At 56.8% G+C, this 22,932-nt stretch overlaps 1 protein-coding gene across 3 annotated transcripts in view; it reads left to right on the top strand.

Annotated features, from left to right (window-relative positions):
• VPS37C (VPS37C subunit of ESCRT-I) overlaps positions 1-22,363 on the top strand; it is a 30,280-nt gene extending 7,917 nt beyond the window's left edge. The window contains exons 2-6 of one of the 3 annotated variants that reach the window (XM_067037342.1): positions 619-799; positions 14,549-14,647; positions 18,235-18,406; positions 19,152-19,234; positions 20,039-22,363. In XM_067037342.1, the coding sequence (XP_066893443.1) occupies positions 788-799; positions 14,549-14,647; positions 18,235-18,406; positions 19,152-19,234; positions 20,039-20,728 (1,056 nt within the window). In that variant the 5' untranslated portion in view covers positions 619-787 and the 3' untranslated portion in view covers positions 20,729-22,363. Of the gene's footprint in view, positions 1-618; positions 800-14,548; positions 15,290-15,396; positions 18,407-19,151; positions 19,235-20,038 lie in introns of all 3 variants that reach the window. The other 2 variants (XM_059070503.2, XM_067037343.1) reach the window with 2 other exon arrangements.
• Positions 22,364-22,932: the final 569 nt, after the last annotated feature.

Below are 22,932 nucleotides of genomic sequence, written 5' to 3'. Positions count from 1 at the left end.
AGAGAAGGTGCAGGAAGGAAACTTTAGGAAGAGGGAATTGGAAGAGCAAAGGCTGCCGCAGAGCTGGGAGCTCCCAGAGGGCGGGGTCCTTGTTGTATTGATCTTTATAGATGTGGAATATTTGTCAGGTGATTGAAAGCATGTTGTTTGTTCTGGGAATAGGTAGAACAGAGAGAGCCAGGATGAAGTCTGCAGCCTATGGGGGAGAGGAGGGAGGTCTAGCTGGAGGGAGAGGCTCGGGGTCTGCTGGTGCAGGGCCTTGTAGGCCAAGCCAAGGAGCACAAGATTTTGAACATGATCCTAAACACTGGTTTGTTTTGTTTTTTGGCTTCATCAGGTCTTAGTTGCAGCACGTGGGATCTTTCGTTGCGGCATGGGCTCCTCATTGGGGAGCACGGGCTCCTCTCTAGTTGTGGTGCGTGGGCTCCAGAGCACGTAGGCTCTGTAGTTGAGGCATGTGAGCTCAGTTGCGGTGCGTGGGCTTGGTTGCCCGATGGCATGTGGGATCTTAGTTCCCCGACCAGGAATTGAACCCATGTCCCCTGCATTGGAAGGTGGATTCTTAACCACTGGACCACCAGTGAAGTCCCAAACACTGGGTTTTTTTTTTTTTTAAAGTTTTCAGCAGGGTGCAAGAGCTCTGATCGACTGCGTTCTCTGGAGATCACTGGGGGATGTGGAAGAGGGCTGAAGAGGGCTGAGTCTGCTAGAACCAGGCAGGCAGCTGCTGGAGAGGCTGGCTTGTGGTGGACGTTCTGCACCAGGATGGAAGCGAGTCCAGAGCTGAATGCGGCCGCTGGTACGGCATTGCCACCTCTAGCCTGTTTGACGATAGCCTTTGTATAGATTGCTGCCTGAGTCCAGAGTAGATTTGAGGAGGCTCGGGCCTGGTTTCTCCTTTTCTGTGGCTACACTGTTGCCCCCAACACACCTGCCTGCCTCTGCTGGAGCCAGAAGTTCGTAGGGTCAGACATCGCTGGCAGGGGTAGGGTCCGGAGCTGCCCCACTTTATACTAGCCTAGGATGGCCCCAGATCAGCGAGAAAATAGAGTCTCATCATCTCGGACTTGGAACAGACACGCTTGAGTGACCCCATACAGACTCCTGTTATTTGTCCTGAGTGTGTCTTTGGCTTGACCTTAATCTTGATCCTTCCTTAAGGATGCTTGAAGCTATTTGGTCAGCTTGATCTGCCCATTAGAAAGTGTGGGGTGGGGCGGAGGAGGAACAAATGGAAGTTCAGTGGGAAGAAGCTTGGGATGGTCTTCTTTTCAAGTCAGAGCCGGGGACCAGACAATGAGGAGGCTTCTCTAAGTGGCTGGGTTGTGTTTTACCGTCAGGAAGTGTCGGGAGCAGGCTGCTTGTTAGATGACCTGTTTCTTGACCATCGTCTTGATTGAAGCTGAGTGCTGTTGACCAGAGTTATATCCAGCCCTCTGAGTTCCGTCGCTCTGTTGACTGATGTGGTCTCTGGAGGAATCTTAAGTTTTCTCTCCTTAGTGTCCGTGTGGGAAGGGCTTGAGTTGCAGAGGTAGGAATGGGCTGAGTGTGTGAGCTTAGCCACGGTGAGGAGAATCCTGACCCTTTATTGAGCCCAGCCTGAGAGCCGGGCGTTAGACTTCCTGGGCACTAACTCATTTCATCCTTATAAAAGTCCTCTGTTACTGAAGAGACCGATGTATGGAGAGATTAAGTAAGCTGCCTCTGCCCTTTCTTGCTTCGTCTCGCAAAGACTTGCCCTGCCCTGTGCTCTGTGAGTACATGTAGCATTTACTACGCAGAGCCCTCCTTCCCTCCCTCTTTGCCCTGCTGGTGAGGCCTCACAGCTGCTGGTGAGACGTCACTGCTGGAGGAGGGGGGCTTGGGCAGGGGGTGGGGCGGGGGTGTTGGGATTAGCAGAGGTGAGGGGTTAGGGCAGTGGTTTTTCCAGCTGCCTTCTGGCAAGGTGCCTCGGGGGCCCCCTTGAGGTCAAGGGGAAGACTGAGCTGGGAGAGGAGGGCTCTCCCCCTACCCCTTCGCCCAGAGCATGGCCTCTGTGATCTGTTCTGCGCGCTGGGGGTTTGAAAAGTTTCGGAAAACAACAGGAGTGGGTACACCAGGCAAGTGGGAAAAGAGGACGGCGGCGGCAGGTCCTGACAGCACGGCAGGCCAGGCTTAGAGGGCTCCCAGCTGGAGGGTCAGGGTGGGGGGAGACAAGCAGAAGAGGGAGGGAGGGAAGAGATGGCTATAGCTTCAGGGAAGGTTGGAGGGAGTTGGAAGCAGTGTTTTTAAAAAAAATGAATCCAGAGGTGCCTGGCATATTAGAGGGGCGAAGACCCACTTGGAGTTTGTGGAAGGGCCGGGATGGAGGCACCTAAAAGACATTGGAGCAACGACTAGATAAAACCTGGTGGTGGACATCAGAGGTGAGGGAGATGGCCTGGAGAGTTAGAAGTTAGGGTGAGAAGCTTGAGGGTGCTGATGGAAGTGGAGGTTGGGAGGGGAGCCTAGTTTGAGAAGAAAAAAGGTGATGAGTGTGCCCCCTGCACTTGGCTCGGTAAACAGCTCATCATTCCTGGGTCTTTTCACTTGGGGGCCTGCCTCTGGGAAAAGAGGTGTCAGGTGGAGTTATTCAGTGAACGGGAGGAGGATTCGCTCAAGTAAATATCAATGTAAAGATGATACTTTCCTTCCAAAAACCTTGTCCCGAGAGATTGTACAGCCCTCCCGTAGATGGGCCCCCTTATATTTGTGGCCCTTTGTTCAGATTGGTCTGGAGCCCGTTTCAGAAAGCCACACCCTTTGCTTGCCTCTGGGACCTGTTCTTTCAGAGTCTCCCCCCCCACCTCCCCAGGCCTGACTGGGTGCCCGGCAGCATTTTACAACGATAAGTTTTAAAAAGGTGTGAGAATGTACCAATTGATGCTACCTAGCACTTGCTTAGTGGTTTTCCTAGCACCTCCAGAAGGTTTCGTGTTTATTTCTTGTTCAGTCCTCATAACCAGCCCATGAGTTTGGTAGAGTTAGTCCCATTCTACCGATAAGAAGCAGAGTTAGGAGGCTGAATAACTTTCCCAAGGTCATGTAGCTAGTAAAAGGTCAAGCTGGGGTCTGAATCCAGAGTATTGGGCTCTCAAGCCCTGAACTCTTTGCACTGCTTTTCACATTGTCTTAACTGTTCAGCATTGGGGGCTATGGAGGGAGCTCCAACTCCAATCCCAACTCCAGAAATTCCTTAGAAAGAATGAAAGCCAACGAAGCCTCCCTTCTGGAGCATACACACCAACTTTTCAGATTGTTGGGGCAGGTTAATTCAACGGTGTGTTGGGCCAGGTGAGAAGCACATGATGGTTGGTTTGCTTTTATCAACTCCTGTGGGAAGTTCGGTGACTGAAGGCTTGGTTACTTGATCGCGTGGCTGGAATCATCTTGGGAAAAGAAAAAGAGATCAGGTCAACACGTATTTCCTCATTAAGCAGCGGGCTTTGAAAGGTTTCTAAGGCAACCACAGGTGTTTCTGACAAGAGGGGTGGGATGGGGCCAGTTCCCTATAACATGTGCAGATCGAACTGTGCAGGTTGCTATGGTAACAGCTTCTTATGCTACGGGTAGGGAGATGTGGGAAACTTACAAGAAACCAAAGGCCTTGGCAGCTCTCCTTGCAGTGTGATTTCAGGCTTGAAGTAGCTGGCAGGGAAAGGTTGGCTGGTAATGGAGAGGAGGGGAGTGATTGGAGCCAGTGCTTTAGCTCCTGGTGGAGTCAGGAAAACGGAAGCACCTGGCTCAGTCACAGTTCCGTGTCATGGTTCAGCGGGAGCGGTCATTTTGCTTGACTCAGTATTGAGCCCCGGGGGTGTCAGGAGTGGCCTCTAATCATCGGATTGCTCCCCCGCCCAGGAGGCAGAATAATTAATACTTGTTGAGGGCGCAGGAGCTTGCAAAGCCCTCTCAGGGCCGTTTGCTCATCCCAGGCGCACGCGCCATCCTCAGGGTGGGATTGTCACCAAGGTGCCCATTTTCCCGATGAGGAAACTGAAGTTACGGGACTCGCTCAAAGTCACACAGCTAAAAAGCTGAGGAGCCAAAACGCAAACCCAGGGCGTCCGTCCTCAAATTCTGTGTGTTTCTTTTTTTTTTGCGGTACGCGGGCCTCTCACTGTTGTGGCCTCTCCCGCTGCGGAGCACAGGCTCCGGACGCGCAGGCTCAGCGGCCACGGCTCACGGGCCCAGCCGCTCCGCGGCACGTGGGATCTCCCCGGACCGGGGCGCGAACCCGCGTCCCCTGCATCGGCAGGCGGACTCGCAACCACTGCGCCACCAGGGAAGCCTATTCTGTGTGTTTCTACTCTGCGCTCAGCCAGGAGAGAGCTGGCACTCGTTGTTTTAGGCAGAAGCAAGGGACAAGTGGTGCTGCAAGGCATCTCTAGGACCTTAACTCTGACCTGAGCACCCTCACACTGAGAAAATGCTGCCTTTTGCTTTCAGTCTCCACTTTTTTTTTTTTTTTTTTTTTCTGAGTTTATCCTTGCGTAGGATCTGATATCAGTTGAAACTATTTGTTGTTGAGCTGAACAGTCCCGGGATAGATCCCTGTTGAGCAAGAGCCATCAGTGCCTTGCTTTCTTTTCCACCTGTTGAGGTCCGATCTGGGGGGCCGTCCTGAGGTGGGCGCTCGCCAGCATGCTCTCCCCACCGGGACATTCTGCAGCCTCCCCCTCGGGGAGTGGAGAGGGACGGCACGGCTCTGGCCTGGATCCACTAGGGGTGGTGGAGTCACCTCTGGGCCTCACTATCTTCCACTAGATCGTGTTCACCGTGTCCGAGCTATGTGGAGCTTGATTTCATCAAGATAGAGCAGTGGAAAGAAGTCGAGGCCAAGAGACGCAAGCAGCGGGGGCCGGTGGCTGGAGACTTCGCATCCCCTCCCAGTGGTGTGTGGCTTCCCAAGGCCCAGGGGCTGCACCTGGAAACTGCCTCCTTGCTTCTGGCTGGCGCCGCTCTAGCTATGTCAACCCCCCGCACGGTGCTCTGTGACAGAAGGTGGGCCCCAGGACACCTGAGAAATGTCTGTCACCTGCCCCCTCCCCTCCCCCCACCCCTTCTGTGGAATCTCTCCTCCCCGCGTGTGTCTCTCATGGTGGGTATGGTGTTGATTTCAGGTGACAAACCACAGCCCACCCTGTGTTTGCTACAACTTTGAATTGGTTACTGAAATTTAAAAGTGGGGCGATGTCTCAGTGATCTGGATTTTTAGCCTCCCTTGGAGACTCGGCAGGTCTGGCAATGCTGGACCCACCCTCCCACCTGCAGGAGGTGCCTAAGCTGGGCTGGAGCCCGTGCTTTCAGGAGACACGGTGTCTGACATGCCTGCCTGCCTGTGTAGGCATCTGGGTTTGTGACCTCTGTGGAGGTGAAAGCTGCAGAGGAGACAAAAGAAAGGAAGGAAGGAAGGAAGAAAAGACAGAAGAAGAGAAAGAAGGAAAGAAACTAGGAAAAGAAAAGGAAATGGGAAGGAAATCTAAAAAAGAGGGGATACGTGTATATGCATAACTGATTCGCTTTGCTGTACAGCAGAAACTAACAACATTGTAAAGCAACTATACGCCAGTAAAAATTAATGAAAAAAAAAAAAAAAGAAAAGAAAGTTTTTTTCCCAGGGGTTGTTAGTGAGGAAACGGTGATGCGTTTTCTCTTCTTGGTGGAGGGAACGCAGATTAACATCTGCTCGTTTCCCACCTCGGTCCCGGTCTCATCTCCTTAGAGTTGGTGGTGTCGCCCCACAAAGAGCTGTTGTCTCTATACCTGTGAATGCCGTGCAGCTGCCTCCCCCTTCTCAGCCCTCCTCACCCCGCCTCCGGCCTTGAGCATCTGCAGTGGCTCCCACGACGGCGACGGCCCAGCCGTCGCCTGCCCCCGACCTTCTGATTCCTGTCCCAGCACGAATGGCTCCAGCGACGAGGACCTGTGGGCTTCTCACGCTCCCAGCCCTCAGAGTTGACCCCCTCCCCACTTCTCACTCTGCTCTCACCTGGATTCACCATGATTTGCTGTGAAGTGTTTCATTTTTTAAAACCAAACTGAGTTCCTAGAGAGTTAGCATCAGGTTTTTTTTTGGTTTTTTTGCGGTACGCGGGCCTCTCACTGTTGTGGCCTCTCCCGTTGCGGAGCAAAGGCTCCGGACGTGCAGGCCCAGCGGCCATGGCTCACGGGCCCAGCCGCTCCGCGGCATGTGGGATCTTCCCGGACCGAGGCACGAACCCGTGTCCCCTGCATCGGCAGGCGGACTCTCAACCACTGCGCCACCAGGGAAGCCCTAGCATCAGTTTTTCCATAAGGCTGTGTCTGGCACATAGTAAGAAGTCAGTAAATATTTATTTCCATCCCTCTGCTCCTATTTATCCTTCCTCCCTTTATCTGGGGCCTTGCCCTGTTCTTGGTGTATAGTAATTGCTCATTAAATGTTTATTCAGTGAAGCAGGAAGAAATGAATGAAGGCTGAAAAAGTAGAAGCAGCCCCGTCCTCATATCCCTGTGTCTCACCCACCCTCTGACTGCCTGGTTCTCTCCCTGCCTCTGGCTGTTTTTCTGCAAGCATTACCCAGCGCTGCCTGTGTGCCGCCTCCGCCGGGCCCTGGAAATTCAAAGGTGAACGAGAATTCTCCTTGCCTTCAAGGGGCTTGCTTCTCCTCACTTCGACTCTTCTCCCCGGGGGCAGACCCCGGGTGCCACCCGAGAAGTACCCGTCATCCTCCTGGGCACCGTGGTAACTAGGAGGGGATCCAGCTCAGGGCCTGAGTGCCCAGGGCTGAGGTCGTTGGACTTGTCAGGCCTCCAGAAACAAAAGTGTATGGACTCTGCATCCCTAAATAGCTTCGCCGTAACCCCCCAGTTCTCTATACTTGGTGGCATCCCTGGTGGTCGTGGCCACTTTGAGAAGCTCTGGTTTGGACTTTTTTCTGCCACCTCGGATGATCCAGAAGCAGAACACTGACGGCAACAGATGCCCACACTTTGGGGACACCTGCTTTATGGGCCTTGGGCAGAATACTGTCCTGTTCTCACCGCCCCCAGCCCCCCAACCTGTTTTTCACATTATGAGAAGCGCTGTTGCTCACAGCCTCAGGCCTCATCCTTGGGTGACCCAGGATCAGGTGATGTCTGTGGACTTCTGGAAGAAAGGCACCCGTAGCTTCCAGGGGTGGACAGTGCTGTGATAAGACTCGTGAGGTGGAACCTGCCCACTCCTCGGGCCTGAGATGTTGTCAGCGGGCACAGATGTGAGCCACCCCCCCCACCCCCCCCGGAGGCAGGCACCGAGGAGGGCCCAGGTGATCGGTGACTTGCACGGGCCTGTAATCTCTGCATCTTGGATGACCTTATAACTAAACTCTACCCTCATCGCTCCCCTGTGTCGTTTGTGAAATCAAAATGCCCGAGACGGGAAGGGACGCTGGCCTCCGGTGGTTCGACCCCAACAGTTTGTAGGACCTTGGGCAATACCCTTACTGTTTCTCTCTGGCTTTCATTTCATCTCTGAAGTAGGGGTGGTTGTGCCCTGTGTTCACTTCACTTAACTAGGCTGATTATAGAAATTAATGGGAGAGTTTGCAAAGGGCTTTGAGCTGTGGGACCGTCAGGGTCCCATTTGACAAGTCAGGAAGATTGAGTGGGGCGCACTTGGGTGCGGGATCCTGGGCACACCTGTTCCAGAAGAAACGGGGACGTGTGGCTCTTCCACGTGGCAGCAGCCTCTCGTGGGGGCAGCGTGAGTGGAGGCGGCTGGGTGGGCAGAGCCTGAGGGAAGGAGCAGTGGGCCGGGTCAGGGCTCCTGGCTCTGCTGTCCCCTCTCTTGCCTCCGTGGGCAAGTTACATGCCGCTCTACCTTAATTCCACCACCTGTGAAACGGGCATCGTAGAATCGAGAGGGATGTTGAGTTAGAAACCAGAAAAGGTGGAATAAGAAGAAAAGCACTACAGCCCACAGCCCACCGTGGCCGAGTACATTTCACCCGAAAACTCACTATATGGAAAGAGGTCCGCTTCCAGTAGTATCGAGGACTTTGGAATATGCAGGCTGATCTTGATCATGACCTGCATGAAATGAAGGTATTTCATACCTGAAGTTCTTGAGGCATTTCAAACATGCATGGCCTGCTTTGAAGTCTGCAATGAAAGGGAATTGACACAGGAGAGAGGCTCTTTATGACCACAGGGCTGAGATGGTCTGTCTTTCTGTATTTGAGAGCAGCCCTCTTTCCCAATCAGGGAATGGCAGAGATTGTCATCCCAGAAGGGTGAGGAATGCCAGGTTCAAGGCTTTGGCGCATACCAGCAGAACGGAGTCCTCTTCCCTGGCCAGGGGGCCCGATCCAGGGAGATCACGGTCTAATTAGGGGAGCTGTGGGTTTCATTCCTTGCCCGTTTGGGGTGAGTTCTCGCTGTCTAAATGACACGTGATTATCCAGATCACCAGGTAGATAGATGTTTCAGGGATTTTTGCTGTGAGGAGTTAATTTTTTTCTAAACAACAGTTCGTTTCTTTTCTTTCTCTTTTTTAAAAAAATATTTATGTATTTATTTATTTTTTGGCTGTGTCGGGTCTTCATCGCGGCTTGTGGGGTCTTTCATTGTGGTGCACGGGCTTAGTTGCCTCGCGGTGCGTGGGATCTTAGTTCCCGGACCACGGATCGAACTGTCATCCCCTGTGTTGCAAGACCGATTCTTAACCACCGGACCACCAGGGAGGTCCCACCACGGGGCGTTTAAAGGCATCAAACAGAACCAGGTGTGGGGCTTCAGCTGGCAGAGGAGCGTTATCATTTGGACCGCTGGTTGGAGGGGAAGGCATCTCGGGGTGTAGTGGGGTCACACGCTTCAGCACACCCTGGAATCGTCTGGGGGTGCCCCCTTGCTCATTTATTTCGTGACTGGCCACCATTCTTGATTGAACACAGGGAAGTCTCCTTTCTTGCTGAGCATCTGCAGTGACCTGTTACCAGACTTGGATGAGTTACATCCTTGCCGCTGCCCCTGTCCTTGTGGAAGCAACGGCCTCACACAGGTTTTAGCTACATCGGGGACTTTGTGTGACCTGGGACTCTGAGGCCCAGGGGGAAGGCTCGGCAGCTCTGTCTTCACAGACACACCTGCGAACGCCCACGTGCACTGCAAGTTCCGGAAGGACGGACGTGCACACCAGACGCACAGAGGCAGCAGTGCTGCCCTTTGCTCGGCCCCATTAGTACAGCAGTTCAGTATGTTGTAAAATACTTGCAAGTTTTATAAACATTTTGTTTTGGTGACTTTAATCAAAACGTTTCCCTTTTGGCGGTCGGGGGGTGGTGCGGAAAAGTGGCTTGTGAAGACAAGCCTGTCAGGGAAGCCAGGCCCCTCGCGGGGCTCCATGGTGGTTCCCACATCAGCACCTCCTGTGCGGTCAGGTGAGCTCCCCGGGCCTCCTGGGCTGAGAGGCCCAGCGTGCACCCCCTCGGCCTCTCCCTGCCTTGGCCGGCACGCGGCGCGGCTCTCCCGGCCTGCTTGAAGCCTGATGCCGTGGCGGCCGTGCTCGTCGCGTGGATCGCCCCGCGCAGGTGGCAGAGCTTGGGCTGTGCTCTCCAGGCTGTAGCCCCTACGTTCTGCTGGTCAGTCTGGACACGGTGGCGGCCTCACCTGGTGGCGCTCAATGTCAGGCTGTAGGCACCTGCAGGGTGGCGCATGTGGGGTCCTGGCGGAGACTTGGTAGAAACGGCACAGGGGGACTGAGCCCCCGATTCTCATTCTGCCTCTGCGGGGACTCCTTGACAAGTCCCTTCCTCTCCGGGGTCTTTGCTTTTCCTCTGTCGGGCGAGGCGACACCCACCTGAGTGCCCTCAGAGAGGAAGGGGCAAAAGGATGACAGGTGCTGAACTAGCTGGACACCGGAAGCCTGGTAAAAAGGAAAACGTCATTGAAAGTTAAATTAGTTAAATTATTATGCTAAGTGAAACAAGTCAGGCAGAGAAAGACAAGTACCGTATGATTTCACTTACGTGTGGAATCTGAAAAACAAATGAACAAGCCTGACAAAACAGAAACAGAGACGTAGATACGGAGAGCAAACAGGTGGCTACCAGAGGCGGGGGTGTGTTGCGGGGAGGAGAGGAATAGGTGGGGGAGACTAAGGTACAGACTTGCAGCTGCAGAATAAACGAGTCACCGAGTATCAGGTGTACAGCGTGGGGGGATGTAGTCAATAACTAAGTAGTATCTGTGTACGGTGACTGAGTGTAACTAGACTCACCCTGCTGATCTTTGTGAAATGCACGGAAGGGAGTTACTGTGTTGTGTAATAGGACTAACCGTGTTGTAGGTCAGTTATATTCAAAAAGGAACAAGCATACAAGTAAACTCATAGAAAAAGAGATTCGTGGTTACTAGAGGCAGGGGGTCGGGGAGGGGGAACTGGATGAAGGCAGACGCAAAACACAGACTCTCGCCATTATAAGATAAGCAGGTACTAGGGGTGAGAAATAGATCGTGCTGAATATAATTTGTAACAATTTTATAGGTTTTTACTTACAAAAATGTAACTTATAGAGGCAACATGATAAGTATGATGAGCCCTGTATGTTATAGATGAAGGTTGTTGAGGGAAAATCCTGAGCGTTCTCATCATGCACAAAAATTGTTTTTCCCGTTTTTAAAATTTTATGCCTGTAGGAGATGATGGATGTTCCCTAAACTTATTATGGTCATCGTGTCGTGATGTATGAAAGTCGAATCATTATGCTGTACACCTTAAACTTACACAGGGCTGTGTGTCAGTTATATGTCAACAAAACTGGAAAGAAAGAAGGGAAGGAAGGAAGGTGAGAAGCTTCCTGGACTCGTTAAGGCACTGCCACTTCCTGGCCTGGTGACCTCGGGCACCTCCCAGAGCCTCGTCTGTGAGGTTGGGTAATAGCGAGACTCGCTGTGTGACATGGGTTTGAGGGTCCTGGTAACGGCAAAGACCTACGCAGTGCTCACTGCGTTCCAGGTGCTGCCGTCTTACAGGTGGAGAAACTGAGGCACAAACAGATTAAGTAACACACCTAGTAAGTGGCAGGACCAGGCTTCAAATCCAGGCAGTCTGGCTCCAGAGTCCATTCTCCGGACATCTAGGCCAGCGGTTCTCAAAGTGTGTTCCAGGGACCCCTGGAGGGGGGAAATCTCTGAGACCCTGTCTGGCCACCTATGAGGTCAGAACAGTTTCCACAACCTAAGACGTTATTTTCCTTTTTACTCTCTTTCTCAAACGAGTACACGGGGGAGTTTTCAGAGGGTTCACCACACGACATCCTTCTGATGGCTAGTGTGTGTGCCTTCAGACTGTGTTTTAAAAATCTCTCACTTTTAATTTCGATACATATATCAATAGCTAAAATGCACAGAAATGAAAACTCTCTGGGGTCCTCCGTAATGTCGGGAGTGACAGGTGTCCTGAGACCAAAAGGTGTGCCATCGGCTCTTGAGGCTGTGCTGCCTTAAAGGTGGTCTCATTCAGCATGGATGTGGTAAGTGGCCGGGGAGAGTTGGGGCCCGTCCCGGGGAATCGCGGCTCTGCGTGGGGCCCTCCCACTGGGTGTGTGGTGGGCACGTCTGGGCCTCCCGGGGCCCTCGCAGATGGCACTGCTGAGCGCGCCGTTTGTGTGAGGCCGGCCAGCTGCCCAGCCTGGAGCTTCCATCCTCAGTCCAGGGGTGTGTCTGTGCTCAGCCCGGCTGTGGGAAGGGGCAGACACCCTTCTGTGGCAGATCCCGCTCTGGGTGGAGCCAGGATGGGTGCCGTCGAGGCCCAGCAAGTTTGGGCTGTGTTGGAGGCCTCAGTAACAAATAAGTGACTTCTGTGGTGTTGGAGCCTTTTGCCAGCATTTGTTCTGGGCCAGGCCTCACGCTGGCCAGAGCTTTGCCTGTGTCGACCGTGGCCCAAACCCATTTTACAGATGAGGAGCCTGAGGCTCAGGGTGGGTCCACTGTGCAGGGCCCCACAGTGGCAAGTGGCAGGGCTCAGGACCCAGATGAGGTGAGTCTGACCGAGTCCAGGCCCCTGATGTTCCAGATCTTCGGAATGTTTCTCGTTTCCTCCTGCGCGTCCAGCTCGTGGTGGACTCACTGGGTTTGTGGTGTAATAGAGCGGGCCTCCCGGCTTCTGCTCCTTCCCCAGGCCCCTGCGGTCTGCTGTGCCCCGGCCCCAACCTTCAGCCCAGGGGTTTTGGGAGCAGCAGAGTGAGGTGCAGACAGAGTGCAGAATTTTGACTCTGGCACTTGTAACCTTTCTGATCCCCACCTGCCAGTGGGGCAGTGCTGCCCCCTCGCAGGAGTAGGAGAGACAGCGCGTGTAAAGCTCTCGCTGCAGTGCTCAGCAACCAGTGGCCTCCGCTTCACACGACTGGCAACGAGCTGTCGTCTTGCTCAGAATCTGGCCCCGGATCAGCTGCATCAGCATCCCTGGGAGAGCTTCTGGATTTCTGGGCCCAACCCTGGCCTACGACACAGGGCTCTGAGGGTGGGGCTGGGGCACCTGCATTCTCAGCAAGTGTCCCCCCAGGTTTAGGTGCCCATCGAAGCTTGGCATTCCTTGTCTTGGAGGTTGCGGGGAGGTGACATTCAACCCTCAGTAGGTAACAGAAAGTGGGGGTGACCCTGTTTGGGTAGCTCTTTATCAGTAGGGTGACCACGGAATTTGTTGTCTAACCCGGGACACTTTTTATTTTTTTTCTGGCCACGCCGTGCAGTAGGTGGGATCTTAGTTCCCCAGCCAGGGATTGAACTCACACCCCCAGCAGTGGAAGCGAGGAGTCTTAACCACTGGACCGCCAGGGAAGTCCTGGGACACTTTTGAGCGTGAAAAGGGGCACCTTTTATAGCTCCACCGGGACATGAGGGGTAAACCCGGGCCTTCCTGACAAATGGGGTCGTGTGGTCTCTGTTTATTGGTTTCTCCTTCATCTTTCTGCCGCCCTGGGAGATGCCTTCCCTTACTAGTCCAGACGAGGAAGCAGGCCTGGAGGTCACCTCTGGCTGCACAGCCATAACCCTGGGCCTCGATTCCACGGGGACCCCTCGGCCCAGTCGTCACTCCCGCTGAGCCCTGGCGCCAGGGGTGGGGGGCTCTGGGTTTCTGTAGTGTTGGCATCGTCGGAAGATTGACAGAGCCTCTGTGATGAGAAGTGAGCAGCTATGAGATGCACGTTAGGAAAGATAGACACAGGTGAAAGGAGACGATCCTGCCAGCAGAAGGGAAGCGAGTCCTGGTGCTTCCTGTTCTTGCCGGGGCTCCGTCCTGGGGCCTGGCTGTGACCCCTGTGTCACACAGACGTCAGTCGGTGTTCCTCTGGGCAGAGCGACGGGGAGAGGACTGCTGAAACCAGCTCTTCTGTCAAAAGCAGGCGTCCCATTCACCTCGGTCGATTTCTTTTCCTTCTGGTGGCTGTAGGGCCAACTTGGTGGTGATTTTTTTGTCCTTCTCTGACGAGGGCACGCATGGGACAGTCTGTTTTGTTTTGTTTTTTTAAAAACGAAATTTATTTATTTATTTTTGGCTGCGTTGGGTCTTCGTTGCTGCGCGCGGGCTTTCTCTAGTTCCCACGAGCGGGGGCTACTCTTCATTGCAGTGCGAGGGCTTCTCGTTGCAGTGGCTCCTCTTCTTGTGGAGCACGGGCTCTAGGCACGCGGGCTTCAGTAGTTGTGGCACGCGGGCTGCAGTAGTTGTGGCACGCGGGCTTCAGTAGTTGTGGCACGCGGGCTGCAGTAGTTGTGGCACACGGGCTTCAGTAGTTGTGGCACGCAGGCTCAGTAGTTGTGGCACGCGGGCTCAGCAGTTGTGGCTCGCGGGCTCTAGAGCGCAGGCTCAGTAGTTGTGGCGCACGGGCCTCGTTGCTCCGCGGCATGTGGGATCTTCCCGGACCGGGGCTCGAACCCGTGTCCCCTGCATCGGCAGGCGGGCTCTCAACCACTGCGCCACCAGGGAAGTCCTGACAGTCTGTGTTTGTGCCACGTGGAGTGGATGGCTGTTGCAGAGAATGCCTGAGGGAAACCCAAGGTGGTCGGTGCACGCTAAACATAACTGCCGGGGAGGCTCCTGAGCCTGTGATGTTAAAGCCAGCGAAGCCCCCATGTGGAGGGTGGGTGTGTTTAGGGTTCAGGCAGAAATGGACACCTCCCAGAGTGTGTGCTGGCATCAGGGCTCACAGGCGGCCTTGGGCCAAGTTGAGCCTCTGTCCCTGGCTGTCAGCGTCCCTCCTCCTGCCTTTGCCCTCTGCTCCTTGGGGAGCTTCATCTGGCGCCGCCAGGAATCATGGTTTTGCCTCTGCCTGCCCAGTGCCTCCGTGTAGCCTGCTGTTCATGGTTTGGGTGGAGGAGCAGCTTCTTGGGCTCCCTGGGGACGGGGATGGTCAGGGTGGCCGGACTCTGACCCTCCTGGGTTCTCCCTGTGGAGTGCAGGCGTCGTTGGGAAACCCCAGTTGCTCCTTTGACGGGTGATGCATATGGGCTTGGGGGTCCTTCCCCCGAGCAGCCCCTTCCTCACTTCAGTGTCGTTCTGTGCTCCCAGGGAAAGATGGAGACCCTGAAAGACAAGACCCTGGAGGAGCTGGAGGAGATGCAGAATGACCCGGCGGCCATCGACCGGCTGGCCCAAGACTTCCCGGAGGTAGAGGAAGGCTGTCATGGGGCCAAGGATAGCAGATGGGACTGAGGCCCTTCTTGTTTAAATTGAATTTCATTAATTTTTATTGGAGTACAGTTGCTTTACAATCTTGTGGTAGTTTCTGCTGTACAGCGAAGTGAGTCAGCGATACATAGACATATATCCCCTCTTTTATGGATTTCCTTCGCGTTTAGGTCACCACAGAGCACTGAGTAGAGTTCCCTGTGCTGTACAGTAGGTTCTCGTTAGCTGTCTATTTCATACATAGTGGTGTGTGTACGTCAGTCCCAGTCTCCCAGTTCGTCCCAGCCCTGAGGCCCTTCTTAAGGACACTGGCTTGTTGGTGGTTTGGGCCGAGTTTATCTGCCTGTCCTGTGGCCTTCACCCTGGCCAGGCAGAGGAGGCCCTGTGGTCTCAGTCTAGTTCCTGGGCCCCCTGGGAGTTCCGGGGGTGCAGTGCCAGGAAGTCCAGGGCACCCGGTGCCTTCGGGGACCTGCGTGCCCCAGGGGCCCCCCACACTGTTGCTCCAGCTGGATTTGGAGGTGGTTTCTGAAAGCGCTGGTACCGTTTTGTAACCACCTTTCCCCAACCACCCTGCCTGGCCCTGCGTCTCCGGGAGGAGCCCCATTCTGGGGCGGGGATTAGGCTCATCTCCTGTTTAATCCCTTCCCTATCATAACAGACACCTAACCGTCTCAGTTCCTATCATGGTCCTGTCTCCAGGAGGAGCCCCGTTCTGGGGCAGGGATTAGGCTCATCTCCTGTTTAATCCCTTCCCTATCATAACAGACACCTAACCGTCTCAGTTCCTAATCATGGTCCTCACGGGAATAAAACAGCCCTTCTGAATGTGCAGAGCTTTACACTTTATAAACGGCTCTCCCCACCCTTTCCGTCGCCTTGACCCCGTGACTCCCCTGCGAGGTCGGAAAGGTCAGGTGACCAGATGTGGCCACAGAGCTGGATGTGCCCACGGTCACTCCTTGAGTGGCCGCAGCCTGTCCAGGGCTCTGCACGCTGCCGCCTCCCGCCCCCGACGCTTGGGAGACGCGCACACAAGTAATGCCGAGCTCCTTGGTTGGCCTTGGGAATGTGTTTGCATTTTTGCTGGTGATTGGGCGTGGTGTGTCTCTTCTGCACATCCACTGTATCTGACCCCAGAAAGGGGAAGCCTCGCCAGCCGCCTTCTCCTGCCCTCACGGACCACTTCCCTCCCCGTGAGGGGTTGTGCAGCCCGCAGCCCGGACGTGGCCCTTGCTCCTTCCGGAAGGGCGCGCTGGCCACTCCCACCACCCACTCCCTGCCAGGAGCAGCCTTTGCCGGGGCTGGAGGGCGCGGAGCGCAGGGCGTGGATGTGGTACGACCCGGCTGCCCCAAGCTCCTCTGGCGAGGGCGTGAGCAAGGCTCGTCTTGGTTAAGCCCCAAGGCCACCTCTCCAGGTGGGTGAGGCCGTGAGCTGAGCCAGGGACCGGCCCCTGAGCTGCCGCACCCCCTTGTCTAACACGCGGTAAAGCACCAAGTGCTTCTCGAATCTGCCACGAGCACAGTGTGCTGGGAACTGCAAGGCCTGCTCTCAAAGGGCCCAGAGCTTTGTAGCAACAGGCCGAATTACATAACTGTACAGAATTTGTTGACTTCCGAGCTGGACAGGCTGACGGAAGGTGTGGCGAAGCGCAGTGACGGGAAACGCAGGCAGAAACAACGTCCTGGCCAAGAGGCAAGTTGCGTTTTGTGGAGTGCAGCCGGGCCCGGCTCATCGACGTGAGCTCTCCGAGGGGAAGAACTCTCACGGGACCGAGGGAACAGGGAAGGCGGGCGAGCTCCCTAGACGTTCACACCCCGTGGACTAGGTTCCTCCCGCGGGCCGTAAGATGCTGATTGAGTCGCCGAGAGATGGGAGCTCTTTGAGTTTGGGGTGTGGACTTTGCTCGGAGAAAAGAGTAGGGGACCTGTCTCCCCGTGGAAGAGTGTGAATATCGGGGTCTGCTGGCGGGGTGCTTGAACTGTCTTATTGACCTATTATAATAGGGGTCAGGGGCTTCATAGTGAACCCCTAATGGAGAAAGATTTGGGGGAGGCTCCGGGGAAAGGGGCAGAAACGGGTAGGACCGGGTTTAGGGGAAAGTGACACGGCCTAGATTTACTGGTTAAGATCCAGGGAAGAAGGCAGTGGAGGTATGCAGAGGACGTGTCCACTGAGGATCTGGGGCCCCCCAAGGGGCAGCTGAGCAGAGGCCCCCTGCTCTGTGCCCGACACGTAAGACAAGGAAAGCTCTCACGGCTGACGGGAGTGAGACGGGAACTCCGCAGTGTGGGCGTCCCTGCGTCAGGGCGCTTGCTCCGCGGCTCCAGAGGGTACTGGCGGCAGCAAGGCAGCCCACCCAGGAGCGGGGGCAGACCTGAGAGGCCGGGGCCAGGCCCCGTGACCTCTGGTAGCCGTGGCCTCTCTTTCCAGTCTGGAGCGTGGGGAACAGGCTCCAGGCCCACCACAGAGCGCAGCGCTCGAGGCCCCGCGGCTGGGGACCGGCAGGATCGCAGCCCCCGGCAGCCCCTCCTGCAGGACGCCCGTGGCCTTCCTGCATCTGACTGGGGACCAGCCAGTCAGGCTTGGCTCGCCACGTGCCGACCGTGGTGGAGAAGCTGCCCAGCGGCTCCCGCGTGGAAGCTGCTCTTGCCAAGCTGTGCCCGGAGCCCTGCTGTGGGTGCTGGTGCCACTGGTGAGGCTGGCGTCCCCGTTCCCTCAGGGGTGTGGGTCTCACTCTCTGCCCTCCTGTCAGCAAAGAGGACTCCCTGACGAATGGACGGGGCTTCAGGTCAGAGCGGGTCTGGGAAGGGTCCCCGAGGCTGCCGCCTCACCGGCTGGTGACAGCAAAGGACCTGGCCGAGGGGAAAGTGCTGCTCAGCTTGGGGACATGCCTCCAGTGGGGGCACATCCAGGCGCAAAGGTTGGCACCAGTGCCTCGGGGGCCACGGGTCGCCTGTGCTGCTGGGAGTCCTCGGCTGGTCCTGGGGACTCCCCTGCAGTTCTTGGGGGCCTCTCTTTAGCTCATCTGAGCAGCTTCTCTGTAGGACACACCTGTGGAGGAGGCAGGGACAGGTCTGTCTGGAGTCGGTGTCACGGGCTGGCCCTGGCGTTCTCACTCCTCACACTAACTTCATTTGGGGGCTTCGTTGCTTGTCTGGCCTGTGGTCTGGTCTGGGCCGCATCAGTGCACCTCAGAGGAGGTCTCTTGACTCTGAATCCCGGGGACAAGTGGTTGGGACTTGGTCCCTTCCCTCCTAGGAAGGCTCTGACTTTCTCCGCCCCCCTCCCTGGAGCTCTGCACAGCCCACGGGGGGTCTCCTCCCGCCCTTCACGTGGCCCTTCGCGTGCACCCACCACGTAGGCTGTGGGGTTAAGGATTCGGTGAGGTGTCTGGTTTGGAGTGCCTTGCTCAGAGTTTGAACCTGGGTCCGTCTGACTCTAGTTGGGGGCTGAGCGTTGCCCGGCTGCCCCATGGTGAGTGACGGGTCCCGGAAGCCCCAGGTCCAGCCCCCCGCGAGCTGAGTGGTGGCGGGCGGGTCTCACGGTCAAGTGTCCTGCTCTGTAGGTCCAGGACCTGCAGCTGGAGCGGGAGATGGCGCTGGCCACCAACCGGAGCCTGGCCGAGCAGAACCTGGGGCTCCAGGGTCCCCTGGAGATGGGCCGCTCGAACCTCTCGGACAAGTACCAGGAGCTCCGGAAGCTGGTGGAGCGGTGCCAGGGGCAGAAGGCGAAGCTGGGTAGGCGACCGGCCCCGGGAGCGTGCGCTGGGGGGCCTCTGTCCGCTCAGGGTCCCCACTCCTGGCGGGGCTGGGGCAGCTGCTGGAGTCACGTGGAAGGACAGATTCCCTCTCCCTCCCCAGGACAGGAAGGGGCCAGCAGTTTCTGTGGGTCACCACGTCCCCAGCCCTGGCTAAGTGCTTTAACAGCCGTCTAAGGGTAGGTACTGTCCTCATTCTCATGGCCTAGATGAGAGGAGTGAGGCTCAGGGAGATGCAGGGATGTGGCTAGGGCTGCACAGCTGCGTAGAGGCGGAGTTGGGATTTGAATCCACAGAGCCTGCGTCCCGAGCCGCTGCTGGCCACTCAGCCAGCCCCGCTCTGGTGAGTTGTGGAGCTGGACCGGGCTCTCTGTGTCCCAACCTGCTGTCTGTGAAGGTGAGGGGCTGTCCTGGTCCTGATGGTGGGGGACTTGACGTTCAGGCAGACGAAGTAACTCCCTGAGAGGAAGAACAGGATTGGGGGGTGGGGGTGCGTGGGCCCCGAAGCCTGAGGTCTCTTGCTTCCTGGGCTGGCGTGGATGGGCTCAGCTGAGCTCCTCTCTGCTCAGGAAGGGAACCAGCCGAAAGGGGCTCTGCCGCGGACCCCGGGGCGGTGGCTGGGCCCCCAGCACACAGGGCCCTCAGAGAGCCTTGCAGGAACCTTGGCCGCCACCACGGAAGCCCGAGGCACTTTTGAAATGTCAACGTTTCTGCCCTTCTTCCAGAGAAATTTACCTCGGCACTGCAGTTCGGGGCCTTGCTGGACCTTCTGCGGATAGAAAGCATGAAGATCGAAGAAGAGTCTGAGGTGAGGTGGCCGTTGACACCCCCTCTTCTTGAATAGTTGGCCCCTGGAGCAGGAGCCCTCGTCCTGAGTACCAGTGTCTGCAGGGCGTGGGAGCAGGGCTTTAGTCAAGGGCAGCGGTGAAAGGCACCTCCACCGGGGTCCCAGGGGAGGCCCTTTTGGGTGCAGAGAACAGGAACTCAGCGTCACTGGCTGAAGCAGAAATGGGCAACAGACAGCACAGCTGCGGGGCAGCTGGCAGGCCTGGGTGGGAGGGCAGTGCAGTAGGAGCCCTCGAGGGCTGAAGCCAGGCCCCCAGCCCCTCCCCTCTCCTGGGGCTGCCGGGTCTCTCTCTTCTGCTTCCCTCTGGGCCTCTCTGCGCTCTCCTGCGGGCAGACTGGCTCTCTCCACATGTCCGTGCTCCGGGTGGAAGATGCTTCCAGGTCCCACAGGCCGTGGGCTGGGCCGTGCTGGTGACCGGGGGCCAGTGTTCATCTGGCCCGGGGACACACTGTGCAGCAGCTGCTGTGAGCCTGGCACGGTGCCGGCGGGGTGGGGATGGCGGTGGCCATGACGGGTGGTCCCCGCCCTCTGGGAGCGGATGTCCTGGTGAGGGAGACAGAATAAACAAACACACGCTTGTATAATGTATCAGCAGTGAGAAGGGCCATAGCGAGAAATTCCCAAAGCGGGGGGCGGGCCAGAGAAGACAGGCAGCTCCTGAGCCTGGCTGGGGTGGGAGGGCCGCAGCGGACCTCTGGCCCAGGGGTATTCAGGTGGCCTCGATCCCGGCAGACCCCTGTTGCCACTGGAGCTTATGTCTTCCAGGCCATGGCAGAGAAGTTCCTGGAGGGCGAGGTGCCCTTGGACACGTTTCTGGAGAACTTCTCCTCCATGAGGATGCTGTCCCATCTGCGCCGGGTTCGCGTGGAGAAGCTCCAGGATGTGATGAGGAAGCCCGGGGCCTCCCTGGAGCTGGCTGGGGACGCCCCTCCTCCCCGCCCGCCTCCCCCGTCTCTCCCGGGCCCCCAGGCGACGCCCCCTGTGGCCGAAGATCAGCAGCCGCCGGAGGGCCCTCCCTACCCGTTGCCCTACAGCCCCTCCCCAGGCTTGCCCGTGGGCCCTGCCGCCCAAGGGGCGCTCCCGCCGGCCCCGTTCCCTGTGTTGTCCCAGCCCTCTTTTTCCTACAGCAGGCCTCTGGGTCCCCTGTACCCATCAGCCCAACCAGGACCCAGGGCTGCCGCGGGCTACTCCTGGTCCCCACAGAGGAGCACGCCACCCCGGCCGGCCTATCCCATGGCCACCGCTGGTGCCTCCGGCCCTGGGTACCCCGTGGCGGGGGGCCGGGCCCCCGGACCCGGTTATCCTCAACAGCCCCCCTACCTCTCAACAGGAGGAAAACCTCCGTACCCAACGCAGCCCCAGCCCTCAGGCCCCCTTCAGTTGCCCTGTCCCCCTGGGCCTGCCCCTCCCTATGGGTTTCCACTGCCTCAGCGTCCTGCCTGGCCTGGGTATTAGGCACGGTCCTGGCTCTTGGCCCTTCCCTACTTGCACCTGTACCACAACCTTTGGCCCAGCCCCTGCTGAGATTCGAGGTTCAACTGGAAGTGGAGTTGGCTCCCCGTGGACTTGTGTCACGCGTGGGGGCCTGGAGGGACCCGGCTGGGAGCGCGCAGGCCTGGCAGGGCACCAGGCGGTGTGGCCGGCTTGGCTGTGCCAGATGCTCCCAGTGCTTGCTGGCCTCCTGGGGGAAGGGCGCGCCTGGTTCCGGTGACTGGCTTTGGCTTTCCTGGTTCTCACCGGGCAGGGTGTTCGGTCTTCTCTGTGGGTGCCCGGTTGGGGTGCCCGGGCGCATGCGTTTGTGGACATCTCCTTGTGGCGGCACTCGCTCACGGACGTCTGAACCAAAGGTGGAGTTGTCTCAGTGACGGGCTGGCTGGCTGGCCCCTGCTCACCCCCACCCTCTCCTCTGGGATTTGGCACGTTCGACCGAGGTACCCATGCTAAGGGATGCAGCTCTCTGTGTCTCTTGGGTCCATTCAAGGATGGCCTGCCCCACGCACCCACCATGGCAGGGTTGGATCGGGGCCGAGAACAGAGTTAGGAAAAACACTTAATGATTTTTAAGTCACGCGAAACCATAATTGAACTCCGATAGGCTGACGTCAGTTAAGCCTGTCCTGTGTTCTGGTTTGAACGACAGCAGCAGAGCCGGTGCCGTGAGCGGGCCGGGGATTGTGGAGGAGGACCGCAGCCCTTGCTCGCCCCGGTTGGAGGACCCGGGGGCTGCCTCGGACCCTCTGGCTGGAGGAGGCCCAGGAGGCTGCGGCCGCTTCGGGAGCTCATTTAGGAGTGGAGGGGCGAGTCACCTCCCTGGCCACCTCTCTTGTCTGGCGTCCCCTGCTTCCGGTTGACTTCTGAGGCCCACCCCATCTGTCCGCTCCCTTAGTGCCTTGAATCTCGTTCACAGCAGCCCTCACTTCGTCCCCTTCCTTTGGCTGCCTGGTGTAACTCTTCCCTCCCCCCAAAAGCCCTGCTAAGAGAGACATCAGAAGATACCCTAACAGTTTCTTCCCACGTGGTGCTTTGTAAAACGCCATCACTACGTCGGAGTCGTTTCTTTGCCTCTCTCTTGTCTTCAGAATGTATAGGGCAGGGATTGTGACTCCGAGCCCCGTGCAGCCCCCAGCACGCTGGGGATATTCAGCACATTCAGTAATAAAAATGACAATAGTCCAAAGGGGGCTGTGTGATGGATAAAGCATCACCTTGGTTGCTGCAGATGTGAACCAGGTCTCAAGGGCAGACTCTGGAGCTGCTATCTGTTAGGAAGTCATATGTGCCTTGACTTGTCCACTACTCAAGTACCCAGCATCCGGTGGGCCTGGGGTGCTGGGGGCCAACGAGGAAACTCGACCTTCTGGTGCCTGCCTCCCTCCCCGACCTGCGTGCCATCAGTGGGTGTGTGCGACAAGATGCTCGATTAGCCCTGTCGGTCCCTGACCAGCTGTGCTCGCTTCTCCTAAGTTATTTATACAGAGAAATCACTAATGGACTCTACTGGTTCGAGGGCTCCTGAACCGGATGAACGATCGCCGGTATGTTTGTATTATATAATTAATGGCCATAATAAACTTGGACGAGTTAAAAAAAGTAGTGTTGTGGTTCCAGGGAATTTGAGAAGTGAAGGCGTGGCTGCCAGCAGGGGGCATTGATTTTGTCGACTGAAAGAAAAAGGCACAGCGTAAGACGCGTGGATTTCAGTATTTTTTTGGAGACCTTCCTGCGGACTGCTGCCTGGGGAACAACCCCTCAGCAGCTCTGAGAAACTGCTCCAAGGAGTTAGCGGGAGAGGCCAGTAGGATAGACATGATTTCGGCTGGGGAGTAGGTGCAACCAGGCACCTCTAGGTGTCACCCTAGAGTCGTTTCAGCTCTGCTGTGTGTCCCCGTTTCTCCCTCTGGCAGCGTGGGCACACAGAGCCCTGGATGGCCAATCCCTATGTGTGGGTCCCCTGGATGAGCTAGTTTTTTAAATTAATGAGTGGCTTTCCCTACGGGGCTGCTGCACGGCATGAGGATTCGCCGTCACCGCTTCCGTAAATTTCTCAGTTCCCTGAGAAAGTCGTAACTGGCCGGGTAAGAGCCGTGTCTGTTTTTGGAGCCGAAAGCTCTCATCTGGTGTCTTCGCTTTTGTCCTGACAAACCCTGTTAAATTGCCAA

Source organism: Kogia breviceps, chromosome 7 (genome assembly GCF_026419965.1).
Source record: "Kogia breviceps isolate mKogBre1 chromosome 7, mKogBre1 haplotype 1, whole genome shotgun sequence".
In the NCBI taxonomy this organism is placed as follows: Eukaryota; Metazoa; Chordata; class Mammalia; order Artiodactyla; family Physeteridae; genus Kogia; species Kogia breviceps.
This window is presented reverse-complemented; position numbering and strand designations above follow the sequence as displayed.